This window comes from Ochlerotatus camptorhynchus, unplaced genomic scaffold (assembly GCF_037179485.1).
Source record: "Ochlerotatus camptorhynchus isolate MF236.1 unplaced genomic scaffold, CSIRO-AGI_Acam_v1.1 ptg000423l, whole genome shotgun sequence".
Taxonomy (NCBI): domain Eukaryota; kingdom Metazoa; phylum Arthropoda; class Insecta; order Diptera; family Culicidae; genus Ochlerotatus; species Ochlerotatus camptorhynchus.
The window spans coordinates 157981-171041 of NW_027040909.1; the positions used below are offsets into that span (position 1 = coordinate 157981).

The 13061-nt window shown below is 41.7% G+C and overlaps 2 protein-coding genes and 1 long non-coding RNA gene across 3 annotated transcripts in view; 1 reads left to right on the forward strand and 2 right to left on the reverse strand.

Annotated features, from left to right (window-relative positions):
* The window catches only part of LOC135711186 (uncharacterized), a 239414-nt gene that overhangs the window by 28650 nt on the left and 197703 nt on the right, over positions 1-13061 (forward strand). The gene's annotated exons all lie outside the window — the stretch shown is intronic.
* LOC135711115 (uncharacterized) lies at positions 2359-3729 on the reverse strand. The gene has a single exon (XM_065233855.1). It carries the CDS (start codon positions 3540-3542, stop codon positions 2556-2558), a length of 987 nt encoding a protein of 328 aa, XP_065089927.1. The 5' UTR covers positions 3543-3729; the 3' UTR covers positions 2359-2555.
* The window catches only part of LOC135711169 (monocyte to macrophage differentiation factor 2), a 34768-nt gene continuing 32044 nt past the window's right edge, over positions 10338-13061 (reverse strand). Inside the window, exons 3-4 of the mRNA XM_065233941.1 lie at positions 11566-11925; positions 10338-11500 (exon numbers count right to left, since the gene is read on the reverse strand). Coding sequence (XP_065090013.1) covers positions 11219-11500; positions 11566-11925 — 642 coding nt within the window. The 3' untranslated portion in view covers positions 10338-11218. The remainder of the gene's footprint in view (positions 11501-11565; positions 11926-13061) is intronic.

The following is a 13061-nucleotide window of genomic DNA, read 5'->3' on the forward strand; positions in this document are numbered from 1 at the left end:
TTGAGAAGACGTTTGAATCCATCCAAGGTTTCAGTCAATACACAGCATTCACCCCAACGGTAAATTTGAAGGGAAAACTTTGAATTTAACGAAGTTCAAAAGTTCCGTACCAAGAGCTTGGAAATTGGAAGTACAATAGGGGAAATCTTTTCCATCTTAGCATTATGCCGGGAAAGTTTATTCGAATTTTTCCTAGATGATGGATCATTAGAGTGATGCAAAATTTGAAATTTTCGCTCCACAATACTTAAACGATTCCAAATCGGATCCTGACTAACCTCTCAAAATGTGAACCCATTTGGTGAGAAACTAAGATGGCACAAACCATTTGAAGTTTGTATGGGAATTACTATGGTAAAACCAAGATTTTTGTTCATGTCTATCTAATAATTCACCATATTTGTCTGCTTCAAAAGCTTTCAACTGTACTTGTAGGAAATTTTCCCAGCTACAACTTTGCTCAAAACCACTTTTTGATTAAATGCAAGGATCGAAAGTTATCAATGGTTCAATGCGCTGATGTCTTATGATCATGCTCAATCAACTGTTTAGCAGGCAACATTGGTGTTTCTGGGGCGTTGAATAGGACACAAAAATCATGGCTACTATGTCACACTGCAAAATACAGTGTTGCCTACAGAGCAGCTGCTTGATCATGTCATAAGTTTACCAATCTCTTAAATAATTAATAACTTTTTCTTGTCTCGTTTAACATAGAAACAATCTTCAGCAAAGTCGTAGCTGAGAAAATTTTCTATAAGAATGGCTATCGATCTGTCTTGCAGCTCAATATGGAAAAAGACTAGAAAGCAATGAACAAAAAGTTGAGATTTCCCATAGTAATTTACATGTAAACTTCAAATGGCTTGTGCGAAGTCTGTTTCTAACCAAATGAGTTGTAACTTTGAGAGGCTAATCAGGACCCGATTTGAAACCATTTAAGCACTGTGGAGCGAAAAAGTCAAATTTTGCATCAGTCTAATGGATCATTCTCATCATCCGTGAGCATATCATATTGATTGCTCACATAAATTTCATCAGAAGGGGGATCAAGAGATTGCCCTTTTCGTTTGCATTTAGGCGCCAGGTGGCAGTAAAACGTTTCTCCAAATAGACTTAAAAACTACAAGGGACAGCCCTATGGGGTTTGTACGGAATGGTGACGTATACGTATACTACATGGTCTTGTATAATAAATATTATTTGTTAACTGCAGCAGGAGCTTGTGTTTTGTCTAGGAATAGGAATTTGAGCGGGGTTATCTCTGTTTATACTCTTTAGCATGACTATGATTGCCCTGAAAAGAACCTTTTGATATGAATTTTAGTTGGGACATGTTCAGAAATTTAACTCTTTTAGAAAACCTTTGTAGCCCTGAAAAGGGCTGATGGTAGTACATACTTAAATCCTTTGGAAGATGATGATGACAGCTGGATCAGCAAATTCGGACCAAACAATCCCATATTCTTCGGATCAATAATTGGGCACTCGCAAGAGTCTCGGCCCGTCTGCTGCTGGACAGGGGTACGCGCTTGAATAATTGAAAATTCGATGAATATTTAATCGAATAGCTTGAAAAATCTTAACGATTAATCGTTAATCGAATATTTGGAGTTTCAAGCTCCCCCCCTAGAAAATAGTGTAATATCATGTTTTTTGGTGGACCTTCGAAAATTTCGAACAGCAGAATTGCAACCTGCAAGTGTAACCAAAAGCGGTACGATGCTATTTTTCATTGCTATGACGACGACTGAATTAAGGGGCTTAGAAGCAGAGGGGTGACAGTCAGTTCTCTTAATAGATTTCCTCTTTTAATGACCATGCCTTCACTAAACTGTTTAAGAAAATTTCTGCTATCTTCTCTAACATCCAGAACAATAAACTTATCAATTACCGAAACAGAAAGTCGATGAAGAGAATCGATCAAAATCACTTTTTTTTTTTTTTTTTTTTTTTTTTTTTTTTAAATTTCAAATGATTTATGTACAGTCAGTTTTTAACCAAATTAGTTGAAATTTTAGGAGAATGAGCAGGACTCGATTTGGAACCGTTTGAGCACTGTGAATTTGAACTTTCATATGTTGCATCAGTCTTATGAACAAGTTATTGATAAATGAATTGTGCTGATCAAATTAGGTTCCTGAATAGTAATGATTTTTCATCCGCTCTTCAACACTGTCGCCCGTTTTCGGCAACACGACTTAATTAGTTATTGGGGTAAGGTGGGACAAGATGGATCACGTAGCAAGATGAGCCGAACGCTCGCCCACAGTGAAAACTAATCAACATCTATAATAGTTCCTGACAGAACACCAAAGTTGACCAAATTATGAACATACCATAAGCACACTTGCGACTTTTCCAACTTACTCTAATCACCGTCCAATTCTGAATCAACCTCGATAAAACTATTCGAATCGCTTCCACCCTCTAGCATTCCCCGCAATTAGCCTTAAACTAAAATTGCAACATCCTACAACTTATCTACTGCTAATTTTAATTTTGGTTACATTTGAGTACATACCTAGGCAAAAGATTCAAGCTACATTCGTAAACTACTCCGTCTTCCACACGAACGGTTCTAACCGATCGTCCACGTCCAACAGGTTATTCAAATATTCCATGCTTTCAATGTTCTGATTGAGAATGTCATTGCACCGGGTCAGTTGCTGCGATATCACCCGCACCTTGGAGAACGTCTCCGCGTAGGAAGTGTAGAGTTTCTGCTTCTGCACCAGCTGGGCCAGCGCGCTGGAAATCTCCTGGTCCACCTCTTTGATTTTGTTGGTAATCTTCTGCTGCTCGGATGCGACCTGGGTGGCACAGGTGTTGAAGTGGCTCTGCAACCGGCTGCACATATTGATCATGTGGTTCGGGTGCAGTCGCTCCAGCACCTCCGGGTCACGATTCGCCGGTAGGGAAAGGGTACCGCGCATCACCGGTAGAAACATGGGAACGCTCTGCAGTCGCACGATGTCGTCATCCTTCTCGATTCCAGTCTCCTTAACAGCGGCCGACTTTACCACCACGATGTTGTGTGCGGAATTGGTCGCCGTCGTGCTCGTATAAGGTCGCTGCCTACCAACGAACATGGCACTGCCACCGGTGCCGATGCTGCTGCCTGCACCGCCACTGCGAAACGCTTCCTGTGTTCTGCCCACGATAACGCTGCTGGGGCGCATTTTGCCCGCTTTCGTCTGCTGCTTGTTGCGCAACTTGGGCGAATCACCGATGGGCTTGTCCGTGTAGGATATGTAGGGTAGATCGGAATCGGAGCACACGCTCATCGGGGGTGACACCGGTCGCGAATCACAGATGTACGCCGACGACGGTGTCCCCGATGAGGACGGACCCCCGCCGTCGTCTAGGCTGAGAGCGGATAACTCCGTCACGGCGATCGTATTGCCACGGAGTAGCTTGGCTCCGGAGGCAGTCGATCGCGATGGAGTCGGAGTGGCATTGCTGGATTGAGCGCGCAGACTTCCGCCGCGGATGGTTCCGGCTTCGGCCTGCTGCTGTAGCTGGGACTGTTCCGATCCCATAGTCCAAGGAAATGGTTCAAATCTCACTACAGTTTCATTTTCTAGTTGATTTCAACACAGCACTTTCCTCCTAGCAAGTATCACAATTTGCAACGCGCAGTTGAGTCGATCGATTCTATTTTTCGATCGAAATATCAACAAAACTGATAAAAATATCAACTTTTCACTGATGATAAGCGGAGCAATTTTCCACCCACCCAATTTTGCACCCCTGCTTCCAAGTTTGGTTACAAGATTACAACTCTGGAGGGCATTTTGTGTGGTCATTGGGGGTGTGTGGTTCTGAATATGGCAATGAGTGTGCAAAATGTTACGCAATTGCATCCTCCCTATTCGCACACATGCCCAATGATCCGAGGCGAATGTCACTTCAACTTCTTTCGTCTACTTACGACTCTCTGATGACAGTGTTGGGGAAGCAGCATATTCATGCACGTAATTGGTGGATTTTTTAGTTATTCCGACGCTTTTGGACAATGCTTGACATTTTCCATTTTTTCAATAGTTTCTTGTTAAATATTAACAGTCAAAAGCATTGATATCGACGCGTAGAAATATTTCTGATCGATTAGTGATCAAATTATTGCAATTGGTCCAGGGACAGCTGAGTTATTAACGTCCAAAATCTTTCATAATTTCGTTACATGTTCCATTTTCGGTTTTCACAAAGTGTACCCTCATATGGAAATCACAGACGTAGTCCTACGTCAAAAAGGAATCAATCAAGCTAAGGCCTTGTTGTCCTCTGCTGTCCAAAGAAATCGTATCCACTCTACTCGATCTATGGCCACATGTCACAGCCTCGTAGTCTGCGAAGGGTCCGCACGTCAGCTTCTATTTGATCGATCCTCCCTGTCTCTTTTTCTTGTTCCTGATGGGTCGCTTTCGAGAACAATTTTCACTGGGTCGTCGTCCGGCATTCTTACGACGTGCCCGGGTTGCAGTGTGGACGATGAATGGTTCTCACAGCAGCTGGTGCAATTCGTGGTTCATTCGCCCCATCCACGTTCCGTCATCCTTCTGCACTCCGCCGTAGATGATACGCAACACCTTCCGCTCGAAAACGCCAAGGGCGCGTTGGTCCTCCACGAGAATAGTCCAGATCTCGTGGCCATAGCGGACCAGCGGTCTAATCAGCGTCTTGTAGATAGTCAACTTCGTGCGGCGGTGAATTTTATTCGACTCTGGAATAAAAAGTAGGTACGATTCCCTGCAATAATGCGTCTTTAAAATTCTCTGCTGGTATTATTTTCAGCGATCACCAGTGAGCCAAAATACACGAACTCGTCGACCACCTCGATTTTGTCACCGTCAATCTGAATTCGGGGTGGGAACTTGAGTAGTAAGCTAACATTGTTTTCCCTAGAACTTCTTCCTCTCATACATTTCGTCTTCAATGCGTTGATGGCTAGTCCAATCCGCCTAGCATCAGCCTTCATTCAGATGTATGTTTCCGCCATCGTCTCAAAGTTCCGTGCCATGATGTCGATGTCATCGGCGAAGCCAAGAAGCAGGATGGACTTCCTGAAGATCGTGTCACTCGTGTATATCCCAGCTCTTCTAATCACACCTTCTTACGCGATGTTGAATAGCAGACACGAAAGTCCATCACCTTGCCGTAACCCCCTTCGAGATTCAAAGGGACTCGAGAGTGTCCTCGATACTCAAACAGCGCACATCACTCGATATATCGTCGCCTAGACCAATTGCGTCAGTTTTTCCGGAAATTCGTACTCGTGCATAATCTGCCATAGCTGATCTCGATTGATAGTGCGGATTTGAAATCGATGAACAAATGATGTGTGGACACGTTGTATTCGCGGCATTTCTGCAGTACCTGCCGAATCGCGAAAATTTGGTCCGTGGTAGCGCGGGCATCTATTAATACCTATTAATGGTATTGTCCCACGAACTCTTTTGTAGGCGGCGCTCTGAAGTATGATCGCGTGGTATTTGCAGCAATACGACACCTTCCATCCACTCCTTCCAAATCTTGGAAATTACCCAACTCAGCGCTCTAGCCAGTGCTTCATCGCCGTATTTTAAAAGCTTACTTGGTAGTTGATCTACACCAGTTGCTTTGTTGTTCTTCAGCCGACAGATCTCCTCCTCATCTTCTTGAAGATGAGGAGCCGGTAGCCTGTCGTCTTCTGTGCGTGCTCCAAGGTCTTTTGCCGTGCCACCTTCGTTTTCTGCTGCATCACCGTTGAGGTGCTCGTTATAGTAAAGGGCGAACACGAAATTATTGCGACACCGAAAATGTCATGCCAATTTTCTTATAATGTTTAGAATCAAACCAAAATTTTAGGGTAGTTTTATACATATATTTACTTCAAAAATCAAAAGAAAAGTTAATCGATGGAGCCTTGAGTGTAAAATTGAACGCATTTTCGCTTGATGCCCTCCATCAAAGTCTTTACAGTGTCATCTGGTACCAGTTTCTCAGTTTTTTTTTCCATTTTCTTAACATGTCCTTCTCGTCTTTGACTGTCTTCTTGCTCTTCCAAAGTTCCCGCTTCATTATTGCCCAGTACTGCTCCACCGGGCGCAGCTCCGGACAGTTTGGCGGATTCATGTCCTTTGGAACAAAATGGACAGAATTGGCCTCATACCACTCCAGGACACTTTTAGAATAGTGGCATGATGCCAAATCTGGCCAAAATAGCGGAGCTTTGTCGTGCTGCTGCAAGAACGGCAAAAGGCGCTTCTCGAGGCACTCAGATTTGTAGATCTCGTTATTTACTGTGCCCTTTGTCACGAAAGGCTCACTCCTCAGTCCGCAAGAGCAGATGGCCTGCCAAATGAGATATTTGGAGGCGAACTTCGACATTTTCTTCTTCTTAAATTTGTCGTCCACATCGAACTTGCTCTTGCCGGTGAAAAACTCCAACCCCGGAATTTGCTTAAAATCGGCTTTTATATACGTTTCGTCGTCCATCACACAGCAGCCATATTTTGTCAGCATCTTCTCGTAGAGCTTCCGTGCCCGAGTTTTAGCCGTCGATTGTTGCCGCTCATCGCGGTTTGGGAAGTTCTGTACCTTGTATGTATGTAGTCCAGCTCTCTTCTTTGCATTCTGGACGTAGCTCTGCGACATGCCGATCTTTTTAGCCAAATCACGGCTTGAGACGTTGGGATTTGCTTTAATCATCCGCTTCACCTTTCCCTCCGTCTTTTTGTTCTCCGGTCCCGGTTTTCTTCCAGCTCCTTTGCCGTGGTCCAACGTCAACCGCTCCTGGAACCGCTTCAACACTCTGGAGACGGTTGAATGGTGAATGTTCAACATTTTTCCCAACTGCCGGTGCGACAGGTCAGGAAATTCCAGGTGTTTGGAAAGAATTTGTTCTCTCAACTCGCGTTGGTTCACCTCCATTTTCGTTGAATCGAAAAACACGACTTCGAGTTTGACAGCATGTACACAATACACATCAATGAGAAAGTGTGCAAAATTTGGTTGATTTTTACCCAATGGTAAAAAAGTTATGCCCTGTTGAATGTGTCGCAATAATTTCGTGTTCGCCCTTTACTGTTTCCACCTCTCAATCACCTCACACTCGTTCGTGAGAATTAGACTGCCAATAAATGTATGGGAAAAATTTGACCATCAAATTTCGCTAACAAACCATAAACAAACTGTTTATTGCCTCGAAAAATGACCCTATGCAAAATTTGAGCTCAATCGGACATGATTTAGGGGTGGCGCAAACGCGTCAAAGTTTGACTTTTTTCACTCTCGAAAATCTCCCAAGGAGGGGGGGGGGGGTACATGAAATTTCGGAAATCAAAAAAAAAAATTTTTATGCCAATTGTCTTAAAAATGCATGAAACGTCGAGATTTGGTGTTATCTCGAAAAAAATTTGTTTTAAAAATCATGAGTTCTATATGGAATAAAGAAGATTGATGAGTCGGCTTCTAAAACTGTTCACAATTGTCTCCAACCTGCTTATATATCGAATTAAACCACCATTTAGGATCTAATACGAAATAATTCACTAGGGTCATTTTGCATAGGGTCATTTTTCGAGGCAATGAACATTTTGTATATGGTTTGTTAGCGAAATTAAAAATTACCATTTTCGCTGGCAGTCTAGTGAGAATATTACCTTACAAGTCCTTGCACATATTGGTATGTGGCAAGTAGCCTTTACGCGAACTATTTAGCTTCTCGTAGAATTTCCGTGTGTCGTTTACGTGGTACAGATTATCCATCCGCCTCGCGATCTCGGTCTTCCTACTGATGCTTCTTCCTACGGATAACCGAGTTTTTTTTCTGTTCCGTATCGCCTGTATTGTCTGTATCGCTCCACATTCAATCTCGTGCGGTGTTGCCGCATTCTCGCCCGTGCTGCATTCTTCTCCTCTACGCAACAGTTTGCGTTCGCCGTCAATCCAATCATTTCTTCGGTCCGGGATCGCAGTACCTAGTGCCACTGCAGCAGTACTACCTATGACGGAACGGATGTCCCTCCAGTCGTCTTCAAGAGTAGCTGCGCCAAGCTGCTCTTGCGTGGGTAGTGCAGCTTCCATCTGCTGCGCGTAATCCTGGACAACTCCGGTGTCCCGTAATTGCTCAATGTTGGGTCACGACGTTCGACTTCGATGGGTGATATGCACCGTCGAGAGTTTAGAGCGCATGCATACTGCAACTTAATACTTGTCCGAATATATGTTCGCACTGCGGTACGTTGATAATGTTCGAGAAGAATTTCCTGTCGATTAGAACGTGATCGATTTGGTTTTCCGTATGTTGGTCAGGTGATCTCCAGGTGGCCTCGTGGATATCCTTGCGTGGGAAAAAGGTATTTTGAACTACCTCTGCGATGCACGAAAGACTTCGTTTTACTATGTTTAGCACGCTGAGTAGATAGAAAGAAGATTGATGACGATTCTGAAGATTTTCTGCAAAAAGATGATGCGCGATGCAAATACAGTCGAATTTCGCTGGTTGTGCCACTACCTCGGCTTAACTAACGAATTTGATTCCTTTCAAAGTGTTTTTTATGATACTTCATACGTCAAGTTTGCGATTTTCAGAGTTGGTTGGAAATGCTATCTAACATGAAGCTTTAGCGTAATAATTTACTAGCTAGAGAATGTCTGCATTCTCTAGCTAAGAAATTATCACACTAAAGCTTCATGTTAGATAGCATTTCCAACCAACTCTGAATTTGATTCATCTGTTAAGTAGTTTTACCAAGAAATACAAGGTAGGGTAGAGAACTACTTCGACCTAATCGCCCATTTTGGGCCTATCGAGTAGAAAACTTCAAATAAATCCTTGATTTCAGAGTTAAAAAGTCAATTATGCGTTTGGTACGATACTTTAGTTAATAAGCTACGGAACGAAGTCAACGAGAACGCGTCCTAGAAAGGTTTGTACCCATTATTCCCAAAAACAAAAGAAGCGCTCCGACCGAATCCATTTTTATGTTCATCCGATAGGCCAAAGTGAATTAATTGGCGTTTCAATGCGTTAGGCCGAGTTTAGAATTTGTAGGCCGAGTTTGGCGTCAAGAAGCAGTGTTAGACTAGTGACAATATCTCAACGATTGGTTTCTCTTTATCAAATCTTACGGTACGTACGGAAAGGTAAATAAATTTGGAAGCCATCAGTAATAATAACATTCCGTTTGGTGCTAAACTGCGCTAGATTAAGAAAGACTAAGGCTGTGAACCATTTGCCGAGTTAAATTTAACTCGTGGTTAAAAGTGACATTTCGAAAGTTATTTTCTATGTTCGAAAATCCCCGTGCTGTCGAGCGACAGGTTTTCGAGCCACAATTGTGAAATTTTAACTTCTTGTCTGTCAGAAGTAACCACGCTCGGATAGCAGGGTTAATCCACAGACAAACAGACGTAACTCTTCATTGTGTATCTTCGTTCATGCATTTAACGGTTGATTTGAATATTATCATTTCCGCGAACTACTCGCCGCAGCGCTGGCATCGGATCACTTTGACGTCTCTATATATTCTATAGAACTTCTATGCAATATTGTTTACGAGTTAGCGAGCAAGCTTGTTTTCCGCGAGAAGCCAGAGAGATGTCGTTACTGAGGTTATATGTTTTGAGATACTATGTTTTCAAGAACAAGTTTTTCTAAGAGTTACGTCTGTTTGTCTGTGGTTAATCGATAACTTTCCATCTGTCAAATTTTAACCAAAAGTTAAAATAATTCGCCAAATGGTTCAGAGCCTAAGTGCGGGTTGTGCTTAATAGGCCGGAAATGGGGTAGTTAACCCTACTCTCTTGGGAGTTTTTGATGAGAATATAGAAAATTCCATCATCTCTTAGAGCTTTCATATTATGAAACTTTTTAGTTATAGATCTTACATCGTCCAAATCAGGCCCCCAGGAATCATCAAAAATATTTCCCGAGAGAAAATATTCAGATAATCCCGAGTAACCTGTTTCTCACTAGTCCTTAGTAAGACCTAAATTGAAAATATGGGAATTCTCGAATTGCTAAACAAGTGTTGCTCTATATTGATGTTGATTTATTTCTATGAGTATGCACCTTTAAAGCATCATCACAAAAATTCTGCAGAGTCCAGAAGTTTTGAAAATTATGAGCGGCTCTTATTATGAGTATCACTTCCTTATCACCCGTGATAAGGCCCAAAAAATCGATTTTTGGTCAGCTAGGTTGAAGAACTACCCCTCTGTGGAATGAAGTTTTTTTTTTTGGCTCAGACTGCACATAACGGAATGAAGAAATAAACATAAATAATACGGACTCTCAAAGCTAGGCATCAAAATAAAAACTACCAGTGGTCTTATATATTTTCACCATATGTCGACATGAGGTCTATTTCAGTAGGAGTATATTTCATTTCGTGGAAAAAGACTGAAACAGTAACAATAGGTTAGGTGGTACAGTTACATACGTAGTAGCATATCTTCCTGTTGATGGCCTCTAATAGCCCTGTCTAAAGAAAACTGTATTGATACGTGTCGGTTGGCTCACTAGAGTATTTTTTGTCCTACAGTAATGAGTAAATGTAAAGTCCTACAAAAAATAATGAGTATTTGATCTTCCAGAACTGTAATATTTTTGCTATGTTGTTATGTTGATTTCGAGTTTGTGGTTTCTATCAATTCCTAAATAATGTCTACTATTTTCAATCATTTCCTTTGAATGACGTTTAGCTTCCATTTCGGAATCCTTATTTAAAACTAAAATTGTGTTTTAAATATTCTTAGAACAAATCTAGTTATCACAATGCTATTATACAAAACAACGATGCTCGTACATAGTTTTCCGTATGTAGTTGAGAGAGATAACATTCGAGTTGGTTCGGTGGTTAGATACCGGAAATGGATATTATTTGGTAACATACCAGTCTATCTTAAAGGGCTTTTTCAAACTATTGTATTCATATTGTCTACAGACACTATCATTTAATTTAATGTGGGCAGAAAGGAAAAAAAAACACGAACACCTAGGGTTTCTGAGATACATAACTTAAAATTAAAATGCTAAGCCCAAACCAATGAAAATAATGAATTCCCTTGAAACAGGGAACACCTTAATAATTGAGGGCTGAATCCCAAAAAAATAAAGGTATTTTTCCTAACCGCTTTCAGCGTCCTAACCGTCAACATTTTTGGTGGTCGTTGATAATATCACTAATTCACTAAATCGAGAGCACATTCCGATAAGGATTCCATTTTTCTAAGAAGCGCCAACTGCCTCCACTGGATATAGATGGTTGAGTATGGCAAAGTAGTGTACTGAAGCGGCCAACACAACGAATAAATGCCAAATCGCATGAGCGAAAGGAAATAATCCGTCTGACTTGAAGAAACCAAGTCCAACTATGTACAGGAGTCCTCCCAATTTCAGTTCGGTCATTCCGGTGAATTCATGACCCCAGCAGACGATCACCAGTGATGGGACTACACCGATCACGGTGTAAAAGAAGGTTTCCAAGCATTTGTAGCGCTCGTGGAACATCTGAAACGGGAAGGGGGAAATTTGAGTTCAACTACAAATAGCTAGCATAGAATATATCAGCAGACCTGTTGGTAAATTATGCCCAAGATAGCCATCACCCAAACGCACCACTTGACCACCGAGACTATCTGCGGATGGGAAGTGTGTCCCAGACTGAGCCACGGATAGTACGACCCTGCAATGAAGATGTAAATCATTGCCCTGTCGCACCGGTGCAGCACGTCCTTCAGCTGGCGGCTCCGGTTGCAGTAGAACACACAATGGAAGAAGGTGGACACGAAGAATAGCATCGACAGAGCGGCTCCGTAGATAACGGCGGCAAGCATCTGTGAGGGGGTGTAGCTGCGAAAGAGCAAATTCATTCCGGCATACACCGACGGTAGCACCCAGAGCCCGTGCGTGATGACGTTGGCAATGTGTTCGATCTGCAAGCAGGAAAACGAGATGATAAATGATGAAATGAATTGAAATGGTAAAATTAATAATTAATTGCCGGTCAACTTATGTAGATTAGGCTTAGTAATATCAAGAATGTTTGCTCAGTATTTCTAAGATATTGCATAACAACTCGGTACCTGTAATGATATAGTCTCAAGCGAATGGCACAAAGTTGAGTTCAGTGAAATAAAATTCTTCGTTCGGCGTGGATGGTTCAGTTCTTATAGGACGCACATGGAGCTAGATTTAAGGTGAATTCTCACGATTTTTTAATGTAAATTTATAGATAGGGTGGGTGAGCCAGTAGTGGAGGAGCTAAGACAAGTTATTTATTAAAAAATAAAATAAACAATGTACATACTTTTTTTAGATGTCAATCTATAGCTTTCAATCTCTATTTTGCTAGAAAAATATTACATCGTAATCAAATTGAATACATTTTCCGAAAACTTGTTCTCCATTAATAGAAACACTGTTCCAGTAGTAGTGATACTTGCTAACTTTGGTTCCTATAATAGTGGAACGCATTGCTTCTTATCGGTTCCACTATTATAGGAACACTAGCACAACTATTGGTGCAAAGGAGTCAAAATCTTAAGGAAAATTAATTGTTTTCCATTGATTTTGAGCAAATTTTAAGTTTTCAATATGCAAATCTGCATTATTTTAGGAGAGCTACCAAAAATAACCTCATCTGGTTTTCTCTCATTATTCCGGCACAACCCCTATATTACCACTATTGCTGGAACTTCCCATAAACAATGAACTAGTTAACAAGCTTACTGGCTGAAGTGGTACTATCACAGACTAACAGACGGAACTCTTCATACTGGTTCACCGTTCACGCATTTAACGACAGATTTGAATATAATCATTTTCGCGAACAGCGCTGGCATCGGATCACTTTGACATTTCTATATGATCTGTTTACCTTGCATGCTACATTGTTTGCGACTTAGCAAGCTAGCTTGTTTTACGCGAGAAGCTCGAGAGATGTCTTTACTGAGGTCCTGTTTTTGAGGCACAATGTTTTCAAGAAAAACTTATTCAAAGAGCTACGTCTGTTTGTCCGTGGCACTACGATTTTTATCGTTCAGTATACAGGGTGAGGAATAATTATCCG

Bases quoted from the DNA above. Each gene is read 5' to 3' on its own strand.
- LOC135711115 (XM_065233855.1), bottom strand. From the start codon at position 3,542: ATGGGATCGGAACAGTCCCAGCTACAGCAGCAGGCCGAAGCCGGAACC.